This window comes from Euphorbia lathyris, chromosome 6, assembly GCF_963576675.1.
Source record: "Euphorbia lathyris chromosome 6, ddEupLath1.1, whole genome shotgun sequence".
NCBI classification, from domain to species: domain Eukaryota; kingdom Viridiplantae; phylum Streptophyta; class Magnoliopsida; order Malpighiales; family Euphorbiaceae; genus Euphorbia; species Euphorbia lathyris.
The window spans coordinates 7,720,292-7,745,140 of NC_088915.1; the positions used below are offsets into that span (position 1 = coordinate 7,720,292).

At 34.0% G+C, this 24,849-nt stretch overlaps 2 protein-coding genes across 3 annotated transcripts; both read left to right on the forward strand.

The window, feature by feature from the left end:
- The first annotated feature begins 6,741 nt into the window (after positions 1-6,741).
- Positions 6,742-13,945, forward strand: LOC136232468 (hydroxyproline O-arabinosyltransferase NOD3-like). Of its 2 annotated transcripts, XM_066021649.1 has the most exons (10): positions 6,742-6,894; positions 7,209-7,799; positions 8,797-8,864; positions 8,990-9,191; positions 9,472-9,569; positions 9,674-9,743; positions 9,830-9,901; positions 10,052-10,165; positions 11,862-11,911; positions 13,440-13,945. In XM_066021649.1, exons 2-10 carry the CDS (start codon positions 7,395-7,397, stop codon positions 13,441-13,443), a joined length of 1,083 nt encoding a protein of 360 aa, XP_065877721.1. In that variant the 5' UTR covers positions 6,742-6,894; positions 7,209-7,394; the 3' UTR covers positions 13,444-13,945. The 2 variants fall into 2 exon arrangements, with proteins under 2 accessions (XP_065877721.1, XP_065877719.1); XM_066021647.1 differs by lacking the exon at positions 11,862-11,911.
- A 3,211-nt stretch (positions 13,946-17,156) lies between these two features.
- LOC136231928 (uncharacterized) lies at positions 17,157-22,038 on the forward strand. The gene is made up of 2 exons (XM_066020954.1): positions 17,157-17,441; positions 21,523-22,038. The coding sequence occupies exons 1-2, from the start codon at positions 17,319-17,321 to the stop codon at positions 21,622-21,624; spliced, it is 225 nt and encodes a 74-aa protein (XP_065877026.1). The 5' UTR covers positions 17,157-17,318; the 3' UTR covers positions 21,625-22,038.
- The last annotated feature ends 2,811 nt before the right edge of the window (positions 22,039-24,849 follow it).

The following is a 24,849-nucleotide window of genomic DNA, read 5'->3' on the forward strand; positions in this document are numbered from 1 at the left end:
TAATTATAATTATAATAAATAATGATAATATATATAATGACAAAGCATAAATTATATATAAATATAATTATAATGAAAATAGATAAATTAATATATAATAAATTATAATAATTATAATAAATTGCTGAAATTATAAATAAATAATGATAATAATAATAAATTATATATAAATAATAATAATATATAATAATTATAATAAATAATGATAAATTATTGAATACTGAAACTGAATACTGAACTGAACTGAACTGATTGTTACTGAAATTAAGTAATAAAGAACAGGGCCTTAAACCTTTTTTTCTTAAAAAAAAAAAAAAAACTTAAACCGAACCGAATGCTATTGAACTGAAATGAATTCTACTAAAACTAAAATAATAATATAATCATATTTTAAATAGTAATAATTGAAATAAAAACTTATAAAAATAATAATGGTTCTAATAATAAAAAAAATACTTATAATTATAATAAGTAATGATGAAATTAAGTAACAAAGAACAAGGCATGAGTGTGGTTAGTTTTTATTATTATAATTTCTTTGTTATTGATGCAATTGGTCTGAGTGAGGGGCTAATTCTAAGCTAGAAGGAGGTGCCATTGGAAATCTCGTGGTTTTCTGCACATGGTAATGGTATCCATTTCCTTGCTAGAATTGGTACGACGGTTAGGTGACGAGGATTAGGGATATATGGGTTTGAGAAAACCAACAAAAAAATGCACTTGGGGACTGATGTAAGCATACATATTGATGGATAATTACTTGTTGCTTATCTTTGGTGATTTCAATGAAATTCTATGGAGCTCATAAAAGAAAGGAGGTTGTTTTTAGGATAACTCAGATATGCAGGATTTCCACAGTTATATAGAGGCATGTCAGTTACAAGATTTGGGGTATGAAGGTCCGGCGTTTACATGGTTTAATCGTAGATCGAGGGATGCAGCTATTTGGGAAAGATTGGATAGATTTATGGGAGATTCACGTTGGATGAATCAATTTCCTCTAGCCGTAGTTCAGCACTTACTAAGGGTATCATCCGACCATTGTCCGAGTATCCTTGATCCGGATGGTCTATTTGGGATTCTACAAAAAAGGCCGAAGGTATTTAGGTTCGAGCAGATGTGGCTCTGGGATCTTGTGTGCAATGAGCTGATGACTGGCATTCGGCTTGTGCGTCGAATGATTTGGTGCAGGAGAAAATTGATGCATGTCAGAGGACTTTAAAACAATGGAATCGAACGAGCTTTGTCCACATCGAGCGATCTCTAAAAGAGTTGTATTGCGAATTAACTAACATTCATTCATATGCTCAAAGAAGAAGAATGAGCCTATGCGCAAAAAATACCGGGATTAATCGAACGGGAAGAAATCATGTGGAAGCAGAGGGCTCGACTGGACTGGTTAAGGGAGGGAAATCGCAATACCGCATTCTTCCACCGAAAATCTTCAACTCATAGACGAAACAACCATATCCAAAAAATGAAGGATGGTCAAAATGGTTGGGTTACTGGAGATGCATATATTTCAAACTTGGTTATGACTTACTTTACTGAGCTTTTCAATAGTTCAATGCCCGTGGATATTTCTGAATTCATGGCAGCTATTGACTCGTCTTTATCCCCGGAGCAAAATGAGTCACTGTCTGCGCCTTATACGCGTGAGGAGAATTTCCATGCTCTACACCAAATCAACTCTACAAAAGCACCAAATCAATCCTGTTGGAATACTGTTGGTGATGATGTAGTAATTGTGGTTCTGGACTGTCTCAATTCTAGGATAATGTCGGAGGATTTAAACCATACGTACATTGTTTTGATACCGAAAATCAAAAGCCCTGAGAAGGTGAAGGTTTTACGACCTATTGCATTGTGTAATGTATTGTATATGGTAATTTATAAAGTTCTTGCGAACAGATTAAAACATGTGTTGCATAATCTTATCCATGATACCTAGTCCACTTTCATGACAATGCAATTATTGCCTTTTAGGCGTTTGATAGTATGAAAACAAGGCTTAAAGGAAAAAAAGGTTACTTTGCACTGAAATTGGATATGAGCAAAGCGTATGATAAAATCGAATGGAGTTTCCAACTGTTGAAACCCGATTTTGATGAAATTTTTTATTATAACAAAAATTACAATTAAGGAATTAGACTCTAAGGTATTAAAATTCAGAAGTAAATTAATGTGTTTTATTGCTAACAAGTTTGTTTAAGTGTCTAAATTAATTAGAAGTAATATACACAAGTAAGCAAAAAAACCTTAATGAAATTAAAGGCCCAAGCTGAAAGAAGCCTAGAACCCAAAAGCAGAAGCCCACGCCGGAAGTCAACAGAAGGCTTTCCCTTTCTGGCAAAATATCATAAGACAAAAGACTTTGTCAAAAACTCATATCTCTCTGTCATTACAAATAAGGAAATGCGCGGTCTGCAAGTATGCGGTTTCAGAATTCAAAAGTAGATCATTGGATGCGCTTCTCAACAGTCAACATTCCTCTGAATTGTGAAATGGTTATTTCCTTAAATGGAAACATGGGCGCAACAAGTCAGAAGCTCTAGAGGAGAACACAAGTTGTTTCTTCACAACATTTACCTTTTTATTCAAACGGCAAGTTTGAATGCTCCACCTATAAGAGCCAAGTATAAGCTCCATTTTCACAACTGATCATCAAGCGAAAAAAAAGATATATTGCAAGAGTGAAAAACAAGAGCAAAGAGCAAATACACAAGCAATTTCATATTTGTCTAATCACATAGAGAGAGACTAGTTCATATCAATTTCTTATTAGAATAATTTCTATTGTAAAATCAGAAGCTCTACTGTTGCTTCGGTTGTAGGCATTAATGAATGTGATAGTTGAGTGTTGTAGTAAAGGACGGTACTTTACTCAATGTTAGTCTATTGTGTAAAAGGTTTTGTGCTCTACCTTTTTCGGTCTCGAAGTCCCCTCGACATTTGCCTTTATGGCGTATGCCTTACGTTTTCTTTAGCGAACACGACCAGACTCCCTCAAGGAAAAATTGCTGGGAGCAATGGACGCTAACTTCACTAATCATGTTGAAACACCTTTCCACATGATTTTGATTTGACAAAATCATTTAAGTTAATCCATGATTAAGGGGCAATTAAATTTAAGTGCTTTGATTTAATTGTACTAATATGTTTGTTCAATATTGAGCATAAATATAAATGAAAATAGAAATAAAAAGTAAGACAGGACGAAGTCAGCATAAGAACACAGCACAAGCTGAGTGAAGTGCAACTCAGCGTAATAGAAGATAAGTCATCTTCTGAACAGAAGCTTAAAGATCAAGCTAATCAATGAAGCTGAGTGAAACGCAACTCAATATCAAAAGTAGAGAAGTCTTCTTGGGAACTATATCTTGCAGAACGAAGTTGACCATGGAAGTTGAGTAAAAGAGAACTCAGTATCAGAATTGGCAACAATCATAGACAACGACTATCAAAGTCAAGCTGAGTGATCTTCAGGACATCGCGAATGATCCATTTGCTAAAAGACAAGATTCGACAACTGTCTGCACCAATTCAGAAGCTTTGGAATTATGCATAGATACAATTTCGAGATGCATGGGTCAACTGTTCGTTAGCTAAAAGACGAACTGGCACAAGAAGACGAAACCTGCGAGAAAAAGACAAACCTGACGTCTGTGGATTTCAGACGACAGGATTGGCCTGCAAATCTGAAGCTGACCAGAACGTGTCGCCGGAAGGAGCCGTTTGAATCCAACGGATAATTCTGGATTCAAATGATTGTGCCTACAGGTTTCAACTATAAAAGGACAAGTACACTTCTTGGATCCTTAGCTGATTGCCCAAATACAAAGAGAAAAATACAAATACAAAGCACATCAAAACAAAGAGAAAGATCTTACACCAAACTTCTATTTCTGTGTAAATGCTAGAGTGATTTTTTGTAATCATCTAAAGTGTTCTTTGTTTGAAAAAGAACAATCCTGTATCAATTGTAAAATTGAGAGAGTGTGCCGAGTACTCGGTTTTAAGTACTCAGTGGTAGAGAAATCTAGGTGTTCGGTTATAGCACTTAGTAGGAGTTGAGTAGACAAATAGAGGACGATACTCTTGCATATTCAACTGCCTTGTAAACGGTTTGCGCTCTACCTTTAAAGAGCTCAGTATTGGATTTAAAAAGCCCGGAGGGATTCTGGGGACTGGACGTAGGCGGAGAGACCGAACCAGGATAAGTCGTGCTGAGTAATTTCTAACTCTCTTTCAATATATATCTGTATGTGTTGCTTGCTATATTTACTCAGTATATAAATTGTTTAAGCTGACACTGAGTAAATCAGAGTGCTGAGTTGGAAGCTGACCACAAAAGTGTCATTTCCCAACTCTCAAGTAAAACAGTTCTAGTTAATATCTGACTAAAGCCGTCTTACGCATCACTCGGCCTCGATGACCAAAGCTGAGTTGTGAAACTCAAAGAATTGAATTAAGTCAGTGTAATTAAAGTGAAAAAGTTACATTAGTTCCTAACCCCCCACCCCCTTTGAAACTAATCACACGGGACCAATAAATCACTCTCGTGAAGAATCACCAGACATACTAAGAGCTCACCCCAAACACCCCACAATACATAAACTCACAAAAACAAGTAGGCAACCCAGAAGATGACTCGGAGGATATAGAAGACTGACCTCGTCTTCGAAAAAGAGTACCAAAAAAGCAAATTAACCGCGGAGCGTGCGAAATCCCCGTCTCCCAACGAAGGTCGAAGCACAATCATCAATAGGGATTAAAGAGCAAACACTTTACCGTAGGGAGAGAGTTTGCGATATGCACAAAGAAAGCAAGATTGAAGAAAACCCATAAATAAACAAAACAATGACTTTTTATAGCCCAATGAGAGATCACATAGCATCTTGAAGTAACACAATCACAGCCAAACCAGCACATGATGCTCAAGCGATGCAGCTACGGTCAAGCCTCATCAATTATCCTAACAAATCTAGCCACGCATGGAAGAGCAAGAGCTTTTTAAACAAAATATTGTGCTATACAGTTGCAACAAAGTGTGTGCCATGAATTGCACCAATAAAGTGACATCTGCGCAGTGTCATCAGACACCCAACGCTAAAAAATGACCTCTGAATCAATAAACCGACCGGATGAGCAAAGCACACACATGAAATGGTTCGACAGACGGTCCGGTTCGGTGGGGACTTGATAAGGGATATGGGTCAGGCCTAACCCAACCCAACCCCAATAAAGACTCTAAACCCACCAAGTAGCTACCCCTATCTATAAAATGAGCACCCAAACCACTAAAAAGGAGCCTGCCTACTTTCTCTCTCTTATTTAATACTTTAGGGGACCGCTCCTCGCACAGAGAAGACATCCGATCTTGAAGGTCTACTACGACACCACATCTACATTAGTATTTTTCTACAGGAATCACATCCTTCAATGAGCCAGATCTATGTAATGATAGCAAAACTCTTCTATTTTTCAATGAAGGAATATATATAATAACACTCATCTGGGAAGACAAACGACTCACTTGAGACCAGTGAAATAAGTTACTTACTTGCCCTAGTGCTACTCCCTGGCTTCCTTCCTTATATATGGAGACAAACCACACTAAATCTACCACAGTAGATCAATCAAAAAAAACTATTCAATAAAAAAGGTAAAACAAAGAAAAAGAGGAAACCTCAAAACCTGGATTAAGAAAACAAAAATTTCTTGATGGCTAGATTTTTTTTATATATACAATCTTTAAAAAAGAATTAGATTTTTCGTTATGAAAATGCTAATATCTTGGTTAGATAAAAAAAACAAGTACAATAGCAATATTAAGGAATAAAACCTCACATGATCCACAAAGGATAAAAATGATTAAAAAGAGTAAAAAAACCAATAATTGTATTAAAACGCACACATAAAAAAAACAATATAATATGTACTTATTTGAAATCCAAATCCGCAGAAAAGTAGCTCCAATCCAATTTTCATCATTTATTCCCTTTCGAATTTAGTAAGCAATGTAATAAAATTTAAGGGATAAGGTGCAAAAATACCCCTAACGTTGCCAGCCATAAGTAATTTTATCTTAACGTTTAAAATGATACAATTTTCCTCTAACATTTGCAACAAATAGCAAATTTACCCATAATGTGCAAGTTGAGTCAATTTCATAAATCATTATAAAAAACAGATATTTCGTTCCTTATTCTGCGATAGTTGCATACCAATTGGTTTAAAAAAAACAAATTCACATTTTTGGTGATTTAATAAAAGAATTTGAGGTTAATATTTTTAAATTCGACGAAATATTTTTTTTCCAAACGTACAAAATATAATATAATTTTTTTAACTTTTTTTGGTTTAAAAAAATTAACGTCTATTTATATTATCGTGATATGTTACTAATGACTGATAAAATGATGCATATGTGAAGTGTATATAAAATGATTCATGGCTGAAGACAATTTAATGAATTATTTCTCAAATTTACCAAACTTGCCAACATTAGGAGTAAATTTGCTATTTGTTGCAAATGTTATGAGTAAAATTGCACAATTTTAGACGTTATGGGTAAAATTGCTCATGATTGTCAAAGTTAGGAGTATTTTTACACATTTTCCTAAAATTTAATGTATCAAATTGATACAAATTGAAAAGGTTAGGAGTTTAAAGATTCTTTTCCTTTGCTTTTAAGCTTTTTTATTTCTTTTTTTGAAAACTTTTTAGTTCACACAGAAATATACACAAACACATAGAATACATATAAAATGGCTGAGTAAATCCGAAAATTTTCAGTTTGTCAAACCTCCGCGTTTTTCCACCAGCGTTGACAAAACCCAAATCCTTCGTCTCTCCCAGATTTTCCTTCCCCCGCTTCTTCTTCTTCTTCAGGTAAAAATGTCCTTTACTTTGTATTCCAATTGTTTTTATTTTAATTCTTCTGATCTCTCATTCAATGTTACGAGTCATCTTCATTCTGGTTTTGTGTATTGTTTCTTTCCTATTGAGTTTCTTCTTTATTGTATTATATCAATTTCAGATCTATGCTCACTCATTTCGTAATCAACCTCAATTATGGCTCATGAATGAATTTCCATTTTTGTCAATTTTTTTTTGAAATGTGGGGTTGTTTGGCTAGCTGTCCTTGAGGAATTAGAGTTCTGTGCTATGTTTACAATCATTTCTTTCTTTCTATGACGGTGCAGAGTGATTGGCGCAGTGGATTGTTCCTTCAGGAGGATATAGAGGGTTTATGTGGTAGAATGGTGTATTAAAAATGGGTTTAAGGGGGAAATATTCAGTTCCATGTAAATGATGAAGATAGCAGAATTGTGGATTAGGTTCTGGTTTGATTTCTAGTGAAATACATATTTTTAATTCAGGAGTTGAAGATGATTGGGAGAAAAAATATGGGGCGAGGATCGCCTTTTCTTTTGGTGCTTTTGTCTTTTGGGTTTTTCTTTGCAACATACAATGTGCTAACACTAATAATGCACTATAAGAGCTCCAATTCAGGAGATGGATTGGATTTATCTGATCCTGTTACACAGATGCCTGATGAGGTGAAGAATATAGGGAATTCGAAGTCGAGATTCCATGTTGCCCTTACAGCAACTGATGCTCCTTATAGCCAATGGCAGTGCCGGATAAATTATTACTGGTATAAGAAGATGAAAGACATGCCTAGATCAGACATGGGGAAGTTTACTCGGATTCTGCATTCAGGAAAAACTGACTATTTGGTGGATGAGATTCCAACCTTTGTTGTTGATCCTCTTCCAGAGGGCCTAGATCGGGTGAGAGTTTCTGATATTACTTTTTCGATTCAAATATCATATTTATTTGTTGTGAGACAGAATTTCTTAGGATTTGTATCATATTCTTTTTTTAATCTCCCTTCGCAATAACATGACTCCAAATGAGTGAAGGGCAAATTTAGGATCAAACTGTCATGATTAAAAAATTTCTTAGCCTTGTCAAAATAAAACTGGTAAGGTCAAGCATTCTGAAAATTATTTGCATTAGGGAGGGGGGATGGAGAGGAAATGCCATAAAGGTGATGTTTGCTCTTATTTATCATTCTGACTTGATATCAGAGTATCTTCTACTGTTTCTTTTCCCAACAGAACTATTCTATGAAATCCGGGGTAATGATATCAGTTTGCGGCAGAAACTTAACAGATTTTGGTTGGTTGTATGCTCCCTGTGCGTTCTATATTTTTCATATTTCCAGTACATACTTGGATCTATTTGTCAAAAGACTAACTTTGCCCTTGATGATCTATATTAGTAAAGCTTGTTGCAAACTTCAGCTTTTTGTTTTTCTTGTTCTCTTCGGGTTTGGATCGATAAGAAAAGACTGTTTTGTTTTATAACCTTGCTTTAAGACCAAAGGATTCACTTCATTTAAATAAATCTCACTACTTTTCCCTCTATTGTTGAAAAGGTATTAAGAAGCTCATTTTTGAAATAGGAGTGACAATAAATGAATATGGAAGTACGTACATATTAGATATAATGGAAAATATAAATATACACACACATACACACAAAGTTGATTTTCAAGGCTCTACTTACAAAGAAGAGTAAAGCCACCAAAAATCTGGCGTTCATATTGTTTTTCTAGATTGAAGTTTACCATGATTGATGCTAGACAGTTGATATATAGCCAACCGTTTTCATACCTTGTCTATTTAGCAACCTTTGTGGAATGCACTTGCTACTCCACAGCTTATTGCTATAAATAATCCGTCAATGACTATTTACTTATGCAGTAGTTTAATGTCCTATCAGGGTTATATTGTATTAAATAGACCATGGGCTTTTGTGCAATGGCTGGAAAAAGCAACAATCGAGGAAGAGTGAGTATCTACAGTCTCTATTAGTATCTGTTACCAATGGTGTTAGTGTTGTTGGTTTTCTTTTTTTTCTTTTTTTTTTTCTTTTTTATGACATCTGAAAGTTGGCAACTTTATCATTGGTGCAGATACATTTTAATGGCAGAACCTGACCACTTATTTGTAAATCCTTTGCCGAACTTGGCACATGGAGACAACCCAGCAGGATATCCATTTTTCTACATTAAACCAGTTCAAAATGAGAAAATTATCAGAAAGTTTTATCCAGAGAAGTATGGTCCTGTGACAAATGTTGATCCAATTGGAAATTCTCCTGTAATAATTAAAAAGGTTGAACTCTTAGACGAATCTGACTATTAAATTGTTTAATCATTTCAAAGTATATTAATCTGAATCTCAAGAGAGAGAAAAGAAACTGCAAAGAAAGCATTAATTTCAAAAAGTGTTGGAGTCCAGGAACTGCTGATCTTTTTTTCCCTTTTTCTTTTCTTATACTGCTTGCCTAATCAGTTTATAATCGATGTTATAACTTATCCATATTGAACCTTTTCATTTTGCTTGTTTGACCAATATTACTTGCTAATATTTCCAACTAAACTAAACATTTCAGTCCATTCTGGAGGAAATTTCACCAACATGGGTCAATATTTCATTAAGGATGAAAGATGATCCAGAGACTGATAAGGCTTTTGGTTGGGTGTTAGAAATGTGAGTATTGCTTGAGAAGATCTTTCCTGTTTTTGCAAAATGAATGCACATCTTGAGTGGCTGAGATATGCTATAATGTTGCTGATTGTCTCTGTTGAACTAAGGTATGCATATGCGGTAGCATCAGCATTGCATGGTGTTCGACATGTACTTCGGAAGGACTTTATGCTACAGGTATTGACCATTCTGTTAAGGATTTTATTATTCCTCTATTTCTTGTAGTATTTACATCAAGGATTACATATTTCTGTCTATTTCAGCCGCCCTGGGATTTGGAAATTGGGAAGAAGTTTATCATTCATTACACGTATGGATGTGATTATAGTTTAGAGGTAATGCAGTCCATCTATATATACAGATACTCACATGCACACATCTGATTGTTGTACTGTAATTCTTCCCTTCTTTTTTTGCCAATGTTGATAAGCATTTTGTGTTTATAGTTTTTTTTTTTTTTTTATTGCGATTTCGTCATTATCCAGGGAAAACTAACATATGGAAAAGTTGGAGAGTGGAGATTTGACAAGAGGTCCTATCTAAGTGGTCCTCCACCAAAGAACCTTACCCTACCCCCACCAGGAGTCCCTGAGAGCGTGGTACGTCTCTAACTGAATTTCTTTCTAAAGATCACTTCAGAAATCATATTTCGGGGCCAAATCCAGTTTTATGAGTGAACTATTGCATAAAGTTTAATTCAAAGATATCACCAGCTCATCCTCGAATGCATGTCTCTATTTATGGAAATCACCAATGCTTTTAGGACATAACTGCTTGCTGAATTCAACTTGCTCAAATGGTCCTCATGTTGTTCCAACTTGTGGATAGTTAATTGTAAAGCAAGTCAATGAGAAATGAAATTAACCATATAAATTATCAAGAAAAATAAGCATAATAAAATTAAGAAAATAAAACACGGAAATGACAGTATGATCACCGACAAATGAGGTAGGGATGGAGGGAGCAAATGGATATGCATGACTCCAGAATCATAACTTTGCACAATCTATAAGTAATATCAGCAATTTTTAGTTAGAAATGTCCAAGAATAGATTGGATGGTAAAAAAAAAAGACAAATCTTATTATTATCCAACTTTTATTGGTACCTACCTATGATGCACGGAAACGGGAAACGAAACGGAAACGGAAACTGATATCAGAAAACGTTATTTCTAAGAAAAATTAGCTAGGAAACGGTAATGGAAACGGAAAAGAAACGGAAATGGAAACGGACACGAAACGCGGAAACGCTAATGAAGAAGAGTTTCCGTGCAACATAGGTACCTACAATACAATAGATCATCTATATCCATGTTCATGAACCCCAAAGAATTCCAATTCTAAAATCTTACCATCAAAAGTATAAATTTCTCCAGTTAACACATGGCTACTGGCTTTGTCTTGGCTGCAGTCTTCTTGTTACTATTTTCAGCATTCTCATGGACATCAAGAAGCCCAAGCTTCCAATATGAATATCTAATATCTTACCTAAGGTAATGTGAAAGAAAAGAAAAGGACTCAAAAGAAAACGAAATAAAAAATCATAGACACTGCAAAGACATGTTAGAATAATCCAAATAACTGGTAAGGCAGCACGGAGTGTACACTGCCTAGTTTGTTGACAAATTATAAGAAAAAAATAAAATAAAGCACTTTCAAACCAATAGAAATCATAGTTGAGTACTAGAAATGTTTTTGGCATTAGCATAAATCAAATGTGAGAAAAAGTGAGTTTTCTTGACTTTTCATGAGCGTATGTCTCAATGAGATCAAAACACAAAGATATTATGTACCCATATCTTGCGATGTTAATGGTGTGGTATTGGTTGCTGATATCCAGCTTGTAACCACCAATGTGAAGATGGATGTCTCTAAACAAACGGAGAACTTTCAAACAAGGTTCCATCATTTTCTTCCTCTGAAACCATCTTCTTCCTAGTTTCTGGATAGTTGTGAACAAATAGAACATGGCAGAACTATTTCCACTATGAACAATGTAAAATTTGCTCTCTCAATTGCATAGTGGAAATGTTTTTCTTCCTCTCTTTCTCCTCTTAATACGGCTCTACATCAATTGCATAGTCAAAACACTTCATTATTTATTTATTTCTATCTTTCTCCAATTATTTTGCTCTTTCAATAGTCAGAGAGCTTTTTTCTTTTCTTTTTTCTCCAGAACATTAGATTCAAGGTTTGTCTTAACATTTTTTTATCCTATTCTTTTATGCATGCACCGAGATCATCCATCTTATTTGCTGTCGATCATGCCTCACATTCCAATATTTTGATCCAAGACTTTTCAGGAAAAGGAAATTAGAAAACAACACTTATCTCTCATCAGCGAGTACGCTTTGCTTTCTCATGAAATTCCTTATGTATCAATGATTGTGCATCTACTCTAAGACCTTTACGTCGTGGATAAAAGGAAATAAGGCAGCAACCTTTTATTTATTTATGCAGTAACTTTTTATTATTTAGGCAGTAGCTTTTTATTATCTAGGAAGTAGCATATCCATTAGGCAGCAGTTGTTTATTTTAATAAGTTTGGTAGCTAGTTTCCTTATTGTATTAGGTTTTGGTTTATGTTTCCTATAAAAAGGCCAGCCTTTCAGAAAGATTATTGTGAATTTTCAGTCAGTAAGAATTAGGGGAGTTTGGATGATCTCTTACAAATGATCGTCGAGACTTAAGATGAGGTCCCTTGAAGAACAGCGAGAACAAGGAAATCAAGGGGATTTCCCTGTGAATAGATTAGCCTGTAACGAGATTCTACTCATAGGCCCATAACACTTTGCGCCATGAGATATGAGATTATTTACCGTACTTAACTTCCTCATGCAATGTAAAATAAAGATTTTGCTGCATTAGGAAAAGACGTGTGAGATATTTATTGTCAAAATATCTGCCAACAGCAGCTTAATTTCTTGCATCATCTATTACTATTAGTATATGAACCACATTTCCCGGACCAGTAGAGAACCATTCCAAGAGAATTTTAGTTAAGAAAAAAGATATTCTACTTGGAAATGAACTTGCTTCTACCAGTTAGTTTACCCACCACCAACACAAGGAAAATGCATGCAAGCTCTTCCATTAGGAAACAGAACAGGGGCTAATGGACTTACAGTGCACGTTTAAACCCTAACCAGAGCCCCCATAAACCAACGGAAATAAAGAATTATGGATCGACTCTTCACATGATATCGATTAAAACTGTAGCTGGTTCTTCTCTGTTTATTTTTCTGTTTATGTTTTATTATTATTTTATATGTAGTCTTGTCTTTTCTGTTTTTAACCACTTCTCCATCGGAGTGTGCTAATGTTTTTCTATTGCAATTAATGAGTTTGTTTTGTGAAAAGCTCCAAAAAGCTGTCGTTTCTATCAAAAAAGCTATAAGCTGTTGTTTTATAAACCTAATCAAACACTAAGTTTTCTATTGTTTGGAGTAAAAAGCTAAAAGCAGCTCCAAAAAGCCGAAACAAACACCCCCCAACTGTTCAGGTGAACACATGTTTCCTGTTTATCTGTATCTGGACTATTTATTATGTGTGGACACGGAAGTGGTGGACTGTGTATTTTGCCTCTTATTTACTTATTTATCATAATATTCTATATATTCGATTCTATAGAATATATATATATATTCTAGAAGCAATTGATATTTCACGATCAAGGGTGTAGTACTCTTTGTAGTAGTGGTCCTTATATATCGTATTAACAATCGAAATATGGTCAAAAGTGGCCCTATTTTACCCGAATAATCTGCAACTTCCAATGCATCTGTGTAAAACACCTGAATTATGATTTGTTGTACCTTGTATTTTAAAATGCTTTTGAAACATAGGTCAGCCTTCTACTCTTCTATCTGCAGGTGAGACTTGTAAAGATGGTAAATGAAGCTACAGCTAATATTCCCGGTTGGGACCCGTGAAACAACATTTGAGATTAAAGTTCGACATTAGTTCACTGATTGTTCGCTTTTGGTTCGGTATCATAGCATCCTCCTGAGGGGATTAATTCATACTATTGAGACGGTATAACAAGCAATGGTACAGATAGTTAAACAGAATCTACTTTACAACTTATACTAGGAATTTGTGAACTAATCAAAGGATGACTTCTTTTTTTTTTTTTTTTTTCAACACGTTTGCTAAATTTGAAATTAGAGTTGAAAGTTTTGTATCTTGGAATTTCTCGGACCTGTAAATTGATCGGTTTCGTTTTAGATGCGGTCGGCTTTTTGCATATCTTGTCATTAATTGTTACTTTTGATAGTTAATTGGGATTGCTATTCCATTTAATTTATTGTAGGATGACTATTTGTACAAAAACACTGTTATTAGCATGAATCATGAGATATTATTGTTCTTTTATTTCTTTGCGGCAACTCGACTCCCAATTTTCAGGCATAAAGTCCTGCCTCGAAGAAGCATTTCAATGCAGTAGGTCCCAATTTTCGGGCATAAAGTCGTGCCTCTAAGAAGCGTTTCAATGCAGTAGTTCCTAATTTTCAGGCATAAAGTCCTGCCTAGAAGAAGCGTTACAATGCAGTAGCTCCCAGTTTTTGGGCATAAAGTTGTGCCTTGAATAAGCGTTTCAATGCAGTAGCTCCCAATTTTCGGGCATAAAATGCTGCTTCAAAGAAGCATTTCAATGCAGTAGCTCCAAATTTTTTGGGCATAAAGTCCTGCCTCGAAGAAGCGTTTCAATGCAATAGCTCTCACTTTCCGGGCATAAAGTTGTGCCTCGAATAAGCGTTTCAATGCAGTAGCTCCCAATTTTCGGGCATAAAATCTTGCCTCAATGAAGCGCTTTGATGCTGTTACTAGGGACTTTAAGTTCTATCTATTTCATATGCATAAGAAATTGTCATGATAACCAAAGTGATACAAAAATATTGTTCTATATCATGAATATGAAGTAAGAAAACTGAAGTTTTTGCTCTGCATTTCGTAACCAATTTGACACGGTTATCATTTTTTGTTGCATTTATACTATATAGTAATATAGAATATATAAATGATAAATATAACACGATAATCCAAATTACCATTACCATCTCTACCAATTGGAATATGATCATACCAAAATTAGAATTTTGAACTACTTTTAGAGTTTTTTATCCTCAATAAGAAAGAAAAATCCCACCATACTCCATGTGATTCGAATCTATAACCTTCCTAGTTATAGATATGCTCTCAATCACTAGGCTAACAGTCTTCACACCATTATTATTAATATTATTATTATTATTATTATTATTATTATTATTATTTTCGTTTGGAAATTTGAAAAAATTGAAATGAGTGCTAAAAAATGAGGTTTTTGGACATTTTTGAGGGACTTAATTCGAATAGCCGGTATCAATTCAACAATATTTTATATAGCATTATTTTTATTAGTTTTTCAAGTATTATTTTGTTCAATTGAATATAAACCGTTATTTATATTAAACTACTATTTTTCCTTTAACTTTATGTATTAATAAAAACATAAGCTATAACATGTGTATATAACGTTTCTTTAGGATGTGGTAGATAATATGATGTATTAAACACTAATTTATTGCAAAAAAAAAAAAATCATTTATAATCCTATTGATAAACATTGGAATTTAGAATTTGCACAAAATTATATTTGTAATTAGCAATTCACCATTTAAATGTGAATTATTAAAAAAGAAAATATTAGCCCTAAAGAACAATATTCTTATTTGTTATTTTACACAAACAATTATTAGCAATCGACTAAGTTTTACATAAAAAGTTTACATAAATTGCTAATCAAATCAGATAAATAAGAAGGTAATCAACTAACGGCTAAACTCTTCCATAAAAAAAACTAACAATTAAACTCTATTTGATAAACATGGCCAAAATATTTTTAAACTTATCATTTTAAGGCGTTCATTGAAGTTTAGTAGGGATTAAGACCAAATCCAACCCTAACATTTTAAGGGAAGCGCAGATTTAGCCTTAACATATAAAATTGTGTAAATTTAACAATGACGTTTCCAAACAAGATCAATTTTAGTCTTACGTTATCGAAAATTAGAAAAAACTGGTTTGACTGGGATTTAACTGCCACTTCAGATCTCCAAATATCAATTATGTCTAAGATATTTAATGTATTACTAAAAAAAGTATGTTAAAATGCTAAAAACTAAATCTATTATATATAAGTTAATGACAAGAACTTTGTCTAAATATTTATTGTGTTATTAATATTAGTTACAAAAAAAACAAAAACAAATGTATGAAACTGCTTCAATTTATTGACAAACTTGTTTGGAATGACCGATGTGTGACAGTTAAATAACCAGTATTTTTAAATTTTCGATAACGTATGGCTAAAATCAATCTTGTTTGGAAAAGTTAAGGTTACATTTGCACCATTTCATACGGTAATGGTAAATTTGAACTTCGTTTGAAACGTCAGGGTTAAATTTGAGTAATTTTTATGTTACGTTTTGAAGTTTAGTAGAGATACAATAAAAAAAAGGGGGTTAAATGCACTGCTGGTCACTAAACTTATATGATTGTCTCAAAATGGACACTCAACTTCAATTTGTTTTAATAAAATCACTCAACTTTGAGTTATGATTGTAATTAGGTCACTCCGAAAATTTTAGTGGTTAAAATACATCGGAATGATACCATGACTGACACGTGAAAATGAGTTAAGTAAGATGTCTAATTGAAACAACACATGGTAGCTACATGTCGGTTCTTTTTATGAAAAAACAAAATTTAGTTTTTTTGTCTATAAAACTAAACTGACATATGGCAATTAGGTGGCGCATAAATGGATGTCATGTGTCATTTCGATTAGATATCTGAATTGACTAATGTTGATGTGTCATTGATCTCATCAATTTCCATATCTTTAATTACTGAAATCGTCAGAGTGATCTAATTGAGATAAAACTCAAAGTTGAATGATTTTATCAAGACAATTTGAAATTGAGTGATATTTTTAAGACAACCATATAAGTTCAGTGACCAAGGGGTTAAATGCACCATTGGTCATTGAACTTACATGGTTATCTCAAAATGGTCACTCAACTTCAATTTATTTCAATAAAATCACTCAACGTTGAGTTTGATCTCAATTAGGCCAATATGACGATTTCAGTGATTAAAAAACACCGAAATGATGACATAAGTGATACTTCAATATGAGACAACTCATATTTCTAACCGAAATGACACATGACATCCATATATGCGCCACCTGGCTATCACGTGTCGGTTATTTTTGTGAAAAAAAAAACTAAAATTTAGTTATTTTCATAAAAATATCCAATATGTGGTTGTTATATTTCGTTTCGGTCAGAGATTTGAGATAACTCTTATTGACGTGTCACCCATGTCATTATTTCGATGCGTTTTAACCACTAAAATCAACGGAGTAACCTAATTGAGACATAACTTAAAGTTGAGTGATTTGATTGAGACAAATTGAAGTTGAGTGATGATTTTGAAACAACCATACAAGTTCAGCGACCAATGATGCATTTAACCTAAATAGAAAGTGGTAAAATTCAGTGGCATGATTGTAATTTACCCTTCAACATGCTCAAACCGAATTAACCCGATTAACCCACATTCCTCATCCCAACTCCGAATTCAGAATTCCCCCATTCCAAATCCTACAGACTTCCTTCCTCCCTCTTCCCAAATCGATCAAAGAAAGGAGGATAATAGAAAAAGGAAGATACACAGACGTAGAAAGCGGGAGATTGAGAGAGATGGGTTACGTATTGAGGGTTAGATTTGCCTCATTCTTCGCAGGTGTGGCAACGGCGTCTGTTGCAGGATTCTACGTTCTTTACAACGATTACAAAGTTGCTCATCAATCTATCTCTCACCAGGTAACTAACAAAACAACTCTCTCATCTTGCCGCTGTTTCTATTCATATTCGAGGTTTATAATTTGATTAAAAAAATTGTCCAGCCCCTTTTTTTTTAATCAATTTGAGAAGTAATGTCAATTTGGACCTTCTTATGGTGGTATTATATGCTTAATTTCTTTCTTCTTGCTTATGTTGGTAGGAGAATTCGTTCTGCGAGGGTGAGATATACATTTTAGGCTTAATACCTCTGCCCTGTCCCCTGAACTTGTCTCGTTTGTCACTTAGCTCATCTGTTGAGTAGTCAACTTATAGCCCCTCAACTTATCTTTGCATCCTATTAGCCCTCAACTCACCAAATGTAACACTTCCTGCCTGTTTCAAAGTAAGGAAGGTTCACATCAGTATGCAGAACAATCTTGGGAGGTGTGCTCGATGCCATGTAGGTACAAAAGGGGCCAAATGTATCACAATTTTTTAGTTGAGGGGGCTAATAGGTTGACCATAGAGAGGACTAAGTGACAAAATGGGATAAGTTCAAGGGGTGGTGGGGTATTAAGCCTACATTTTATCATGGAAAGTTAAGATGAACCCATATTATAGTAACTATTTATTCATTTATTTATTTTAGTTTAGGGTTTTCTTATTTATTTGGAAAAGTAAGATCATAGTTCTCTTGGATGAATAAGATTGTTTTGCTAATGGAGTGAGTCTAAGGATTTGGAAGACCAAAACATAAACAGTTTGTGCTTTGCTATCTGTTTTAGATGTAAAGCGAAAGCCATAACTACCTTTATCTTAAATTTTTCTCCTTAAATACTGCTTTCCTTCAATTCTATTATGCTTGACTTTTGTTAACAGTAAATTCAAGTATCTTTTCTAACCAATTAGGCCTTTTTAAGTGGAAAGGCCTCTATTGTCTCAACTTCATTCTTAAGTGCACGTAGAAAATCTTAATTCGGAAAGAAATCACCTAAAGGTGTCCATCAATCTCGAATCGAGTAATTTGATCCACATGCTAAAAAATTTAAATCAATTCTCTTTTCCTTTGCCTAAGTTTATGTCTCACAAAGATCCTTCTTACCGGTGTAAGATTGTTCAGTCCTTACAGTTAGAAGAACCTCCTCATTTAACCTTTTAACATAGTTATTAAAGGCGCATGGCGCACTAAGGTGCTAGGGGTCCTGGAGCCTTCGCGCATGCGGCACAGCAATGGCGCGTGCCATAATGAGACAAGGCGCACTTAAAAAAAAGGGGCGGCCCGGTGCACTACGCGTCCCCGCTGAGCGAGGGTCCGGGGAGGGGTCCCACCACAAGGGTGTACTGGGGCAAGCCTTCCCCTGCCAATTTATTTGGCAAGAGGCCGCTCCTAAGACTCGAACCCGTGACCTCTTGGTCAAACGACAACAACGTTTACCGTTGCGCCAAGGCTCGCCCTCTTACAAAAACAAAAATTATAAAACTATATAACTAACATAAATCAATTTTAAAATGCAAAATAAACCCCTTGGCTGCTTTGTTTCTGTTTGAATTTGTTTTTTGTATTTTGTATAACTAAACTTCTTCCTCTTATAATAAGACTGTCGCTTCCTCTTCTAATTAATTCAAACATATAATCTCTCTTCCTTTTTAATATTTGTTTTTTTTTCGTCATTTGGGACCCTTCAGAACACTTGTTCCAGATATTTAACTGTAAAAAAAAAACATAAAACTGCCCCTATGTCACCAAGGCGTGCCTTGGTGTGCCTTTGGCAACTGCCCCTTGGTGCAAAATGGCACACTAGGCGCTCGTCACGCCATGTCCGTCTCTTACTTTTTCATCTTAAGGCTTTTATAGTAATTTATAGGCACATATTAAGCGTGGAATAAAATGATAACTAAAAATTTTCATTCACACAACTCAGTGGCAACATTATTTTGGATGAACAAGGGATGGATTAGCGCTACTGGAAGTATGAGTTTCATTGTTTTCCTAGTGGTTGTGTAACAATTTTTTTACCCTGTCTTAATCTCAAAAGCCAGTTTGTCTATGAAGTTAGTTTGTTATGCCACTCTGCTAAGGGGCCATTCGTTCGACGAGATCACATTTGAAAAATAAGTTATATGCTTAGGGATAGAAATGAGGACATAACAATAAGTGCACTAAGTAACTTTTAAGTGCTTCACATCTCTAGTTACTCTCTCTCTCTCTCTCTCTCTCTCTCTGTGTGTGATGGATATGCTATAAACGCGTGATTGATTATTTGTAGCTATCGCTTGTACAAATAGAATAATATAGTCTTGGGAATGAAAATGAAATTGTGCTATTTGCAACCCTTTTGAAGAAAATAGGGATGTCAGTTCATGTATTTTTCTTTTTGGATCTTTTGGAACATCGGTGCTCTGACCAATACAACCACAATCTCGTTGAAATTCTATAAACCTAGTACTTACTACAATCTCGTTGAAATTCTATAAACCTACTTTTTACTGGTAACTTCTAATGTATCTGGGATATTACTGTTGTTAAAAGCACCGGGTGCTCTTAAGGCTATGAGACCTCAAATTGCTTGCAGTCCTAGTTCCCATATAGGTGCTTGATTGAGTGAACTTAGGCTCTCTTTATAAAATGAAGGGAAAAAGTATGCACAAAAACAGCAGTGAAGCACAAAGCGAAGTGTGAATTTTTTTATTCTTGAACTTATTGCTTTGGTCTTCTTCTCCACATAGAATTTTTCTCCAATGATCAATTTCTCTTTTGCTTAAAATTTTGGTTATTTTTTTAGCCCTTAGTATTTTCTATTTCTGTCTATGATACATAACAGCATTTTCAGCAGTCTCTGTTTTATTGAAGGAAAAAACAACATCCGTGTTTTTTTTCCTTTTTTCCCAGTAAATCTTCTGCAGTATGCTGATTCTTCCACTTCCTACTCTTCCTTAAATTATATATTCTTTGTCCAAAATGCCTTTGATTTTTTCTGTTACCTATTTAGAATTATAAAAGAAACAAATATACGAAAGCATGCCTTTTCTTTGCCTAGCGCATAGGCAGTGCCTTGCCCAGGGAGTTGTAAGGCGCTGAGATGAGGCAAGTGCCTATTGTGCTTTTAATGACAGTGGATGATCATCTAAAAAGCACAAATTATTTAGTCTTTTTTTTTTTGGTGGTTGAGGTCAGCCAGTAGTTCCAGTATCAGTACTAATCCTGGAAATTTATATAAAATTTCACCCATTTTTTAATCTAGAATTCCTTTCTTAAGCACAAAAATTCATGTATTCTTTTAGCCTCTTCTTCGTGTGAAAAATAATTATTCGACGGTGAAGGAACTACTTCATTGAAATGCAAATCCTTTTTGTTGTTATTTTTCATGGCCATTAGCACGCATATGGTTTTGATTGTTGTTCAAAATTATCTTTCATTTTAATTTTAATTATGTGCATTTTGTTTTGTTCCAACACATATTCGAACCCTCTATACCATTTCAAACCTTGAAGCATGTTTCTTGGGGATAGGATATTCCCCTACGAAATTTTTATGGCGTAAACTTACGTACTTTGGATAAGCGAAACTAATGGTATTTGTATGCATTGAAAGGCATGAATAAACAACAAGTAGTTATGACCATCGTTGTTAAAGGCGCGCTTAGCTCAAGGCTTAAGGTCTTGAGCCTTGAATGCAGAAAGTGAGCCTTTGTACAAAAGGCTATCGCCTTGTGCGCCTCGCTCAAGGCTCAAGTTCTTGAGCCTTGAATGCAGAAAGTAAGGCTCTCGCCTTGTGCGCCTCTGGATCAAGGCGCGCCTTTGGGTTTTCACTGGTTTTTTTTTTTTTACTCTTTTTCTGTAAAATAAAAGTTTGATTAATCTCAACCACTAATCTAATTTAACTAAGATTAATCTTAAACCTTGATCTAAATAAGAATATCAAGAGTCATAACTAAATATAGAAAGAATAGAGAAGGATTAAGAGTTTTCTTAGTTTATGCTTAACTAGTAAAAGAGGGTATATTTTATATTTTATTTTATGCGCCTCGCCTTGCGCCTTGTTCCTAGGCTCCAGGACCCCTTAGCACCGTAGCGCCTTTAACAACTATGGTTATGACTATATATTCTTATATTTGTTTAGGTGAAGGGGCTTCAAGAATCACTGGAAACAAGGATCAATGCTTTGGAAACACTGAAACTGAAACAAAATGAAGCATCTCAACCTGCACATTCAACAGAGTAGAAGATGCATTCTGCTTGAAAACATGTGATGGAATCAATTTCCATTCCTTGTCAGTTTTTCTTTCCCCTCTCAATGCAATTTTAAAGAAGAATAATTGTTAGTCAACCATTACATTATTAGTATGATTATGATATGAACTCACTCTTATCAGCTGTCAAAATTCATCTATAGCTGAGATTGTTTTCAAACTTTAAAATGATTGGGATTTTATTTTGCTGGTTACATAGATTTGTGATCATTATAGGGGCGGAGACGTGCTGGAACCATCCTTATTATCATGGATGGATGGTCTCGGCTTCGGTTGTTGGAACTATCCCTATTATGGCCCTGTTTGGCAAATAGTTGTTAGCTGATTACCTTTTTGCTTAGCTGATTGTGTAAACTTGTTTGGTAAAACTTAGTTGATTGCTAATAGCATTTTGTGTAAAATGACAAATAAGGACATGATAAAACCTTTATTTCAGGTTAAAGGGTAGTAATTAGGGGTAAAAATTCCTTCAAAAGAGACGAGCAATAAGCTAATTGAAAAAGCTCCTAAAACCAGCTTTTTCAAAATTAGTTTTTTGGATCCAATAAGTCTTTTCAAACCTCTCTTCACCAAACACCACTATTAGAGGTTTGACTAGTCAAAACCTCTGCTTATGTATGGTTTCGGACCCATGTTTCTGACAAATTAAGGTTCGGGGTGATTAATTAACTCATTGAATTTGTATTTAATTACATAATCCAACTTAATTACCATATGATAAGTGATAAATTTTTGTAAGTTTGTTCAAAATGATGTAATTTTACTTTTGTAGTCCAAATAAAGCTTAATTTTGAGAAGTTTTAAGTGGTACGTTAAAATTTGTTTTGAACCATTCAAATGATAACATGTATATATACACAAATAAATTGAGTCGGTTCGATTTAACAATTTTTTTTTTCTTTTTTTGTTATGTACGCACGTCTAAATTTGGCCTTCCAACGGACCAATCACTTATTCGTTAAGTAGGAGAAGTTGCCATTTGTGGTGGGGCTGCTAAAGTTTTATTTAAAGTTTCAAATAATTGAGCTTTCTGGCTAGATATGTATGCATTGAATTCAGATTGATTTTTAACTGTGAGAAATGACGTCTGTCTGAATAAATCATATCCAACTAGAGGTAGCAATTATCGGATTACTATCGTGTCGTGTCAATTAGCGGGTTATTGTTAAAGGAGTCAATCTTTATCCAATCTAATTTTTTTTGTCATAGTCATGTCAACTTAAACAAGTGTCGATTTCTTGTCGTACTTTTGGGGTTACACGTAATTTTATTATGTATTTATGGTAATTGTGATATTTAAAATATTGGAGGATATAAAAATAAAAATAAAAATAATATTAATATTAATAATACTAAATATTTTAGGGTCAAATACATGAATATCATAATTAAGTATAAAATTACAACTAAATCATATCACCAAACTTAATTCTTAATATGTCATTATTCTCTATGTATTATGATTTTGCACCATAATTTAAAAAATCTAAACTCCAATTCATAAATCATAAACCCTATAAATATATTCTAGACTTCTAGTTTATAAATTATAATCCTTAAAATATATTAAAAATACTGATTTTACTAGTTTGGCATAATCTAAAATTATGACTTGATATAATTATAAATAGATTTAAAAAGATGAATTTCTGTGTAATTTTTCCAATATTTTATGCCGTTTTTTAATTACTAGGTTAACCATGAGTCTAGACCTGTTCATGGGTCGGGTTTGGGCCAGACCTAGTGGGTGTTTGTTTAAAAATGCTTATTCCAAGTCCAACCATTGTTAATTTAGGTCGGTTCGGACTATAAATGACATTTGTTAATCGTGTTTTTGTGTTGGAAATTTCCGCTCATAATAGCACAAGATGAAAAAATTGTGCATTGTCTTTACGGATATCAATTTCTGAGACGACCAGTTTGACACTATTATCATTGGATTTTTCATTTACAATCACGTGGAATATATGATTATATATAATATAAACTCTAGAAAAATGATAATTGTGTCAATCGTGTCGTGTTGGTCAAGTGGTCTGTATAAATTGCGTTTTTTGTGTTAGAAATTGTTAGTCATATTAGCACAAGATGAAAAAATTGTGCATTGTCTATACACGGCTGTCAATTTTTGGTGTAATAATACGGTTTTCAAAAACAACTATATGAGACGGTCCGTTTGACAAGATTATCATTTTATTACATTTATATCATCCGTAATTGTTTACACGATTACTATACAACATTTTTCGTTCCTAATTGCCTTGATCAAATTGTTATATGTACTCATTCCACTATATGTGACGGTTCTTTTTAGCAATATACAGATTTCATTTAATAAAAAGATGGAGTAAAACCTAAAATTTTTAAGAATGTATTTAATAATATCAAGCATTTATAATCATTCTCAAAATTTTCAAATTGCAGAAACGAAAAAAAATTGAAGTACATTTTAATTAGGTGATTGGTTGTTTTAAATTATCTAAAAAATTAATTATCATGGGAAATAGTTGGGAATCTCAATCGGGGATTAACAGGGTGAGGATACCTTCATACTTGTCCCATGGGATTCTTACCGGGAACTTTTCGTCCATGTAGACAGTATGGGTGAGCAAAATAACCAGTAACTGATGACCAAATCGATAACCGAACTGAAGTCTTATTTTGGTTTAGTTATTTTAACATTTTGGTTCGATTTGGTTTTAATTTTGGCTTAGTTTGGTTATCAGTTATCGGTAAATATATGGGTCAACCAATAATCAAACCGAACTTAATATATAAATATAAAAAATATAATTTTATTTTTACATATATAACTTCTAAAATATAAAGTCCAACTTCTAAAAAAAAATATACTTTTATCTTTATATATAAATTTTGGTTTAGAAATCTTTAGTTTTTTCAATCGTAACTTTTATACGAGAGCACTATTTGAAAACTAATTAAATAAAAAAATAGTTTGTCTGGTATATAAAGATCCATAAGTCTCGAATGCTCTGTTCTAAAAATATGGACAGGAGTGTTTGCAAAAGGCTTAATGATTTGTCTGGTATTCCCCTTACCCACTCCTTGGGAAAGTATTTGGGGGTTCCGCTCCACAGTGATAGAGTGTCCAAAGCTTCCTTTAAAGAGATTCTGGATAGGACTAATGGGTTATGTGCGAGTTGGAAAGCCAATTCTCTCTCCTTTGCTGGCCGCCT

Excerpts from the sequence above, each read along its gene's own strand:
- LOC136231928 (XM_066020954.1), top strand. The coding sequence starts at position 17,319 with ATGGGTTACGTATTGAGGGTTAGATTTGCCTCATTCTTCGCAGGTGTG. Across the intron at positions 17,442-21,522 it reads ATCAATCTATCTCTCACCAG|GTGAAGGGGCTTCAAGAATC; the intron begins GTAACTAACAAA and ends ATATTTGTTTAG.
- LOC136232468 (XM_066021647.1), top strand. The coding sequence starts at position 7,395 with ATGATTGGGAGAAAAAATATGGGGCGAGGATCGCCTTTTCTTTTGGTG. Across the intron at positions 9,192-9,471 it reads CTCCTGTAATAATTAAAAAG|TCCATTCTGGAGGAAATTTC; the intron begins GTTGAACTCTTA and ends TAAACATTTCAG. Across the intron at positions 9,744-9,829 it reads GGAAGGACTTTATGCTACAG|CCGCCCTGGGATTTGGAAAT; the intron begins GTATTGACCATT and ends TGTCTATTTCAG.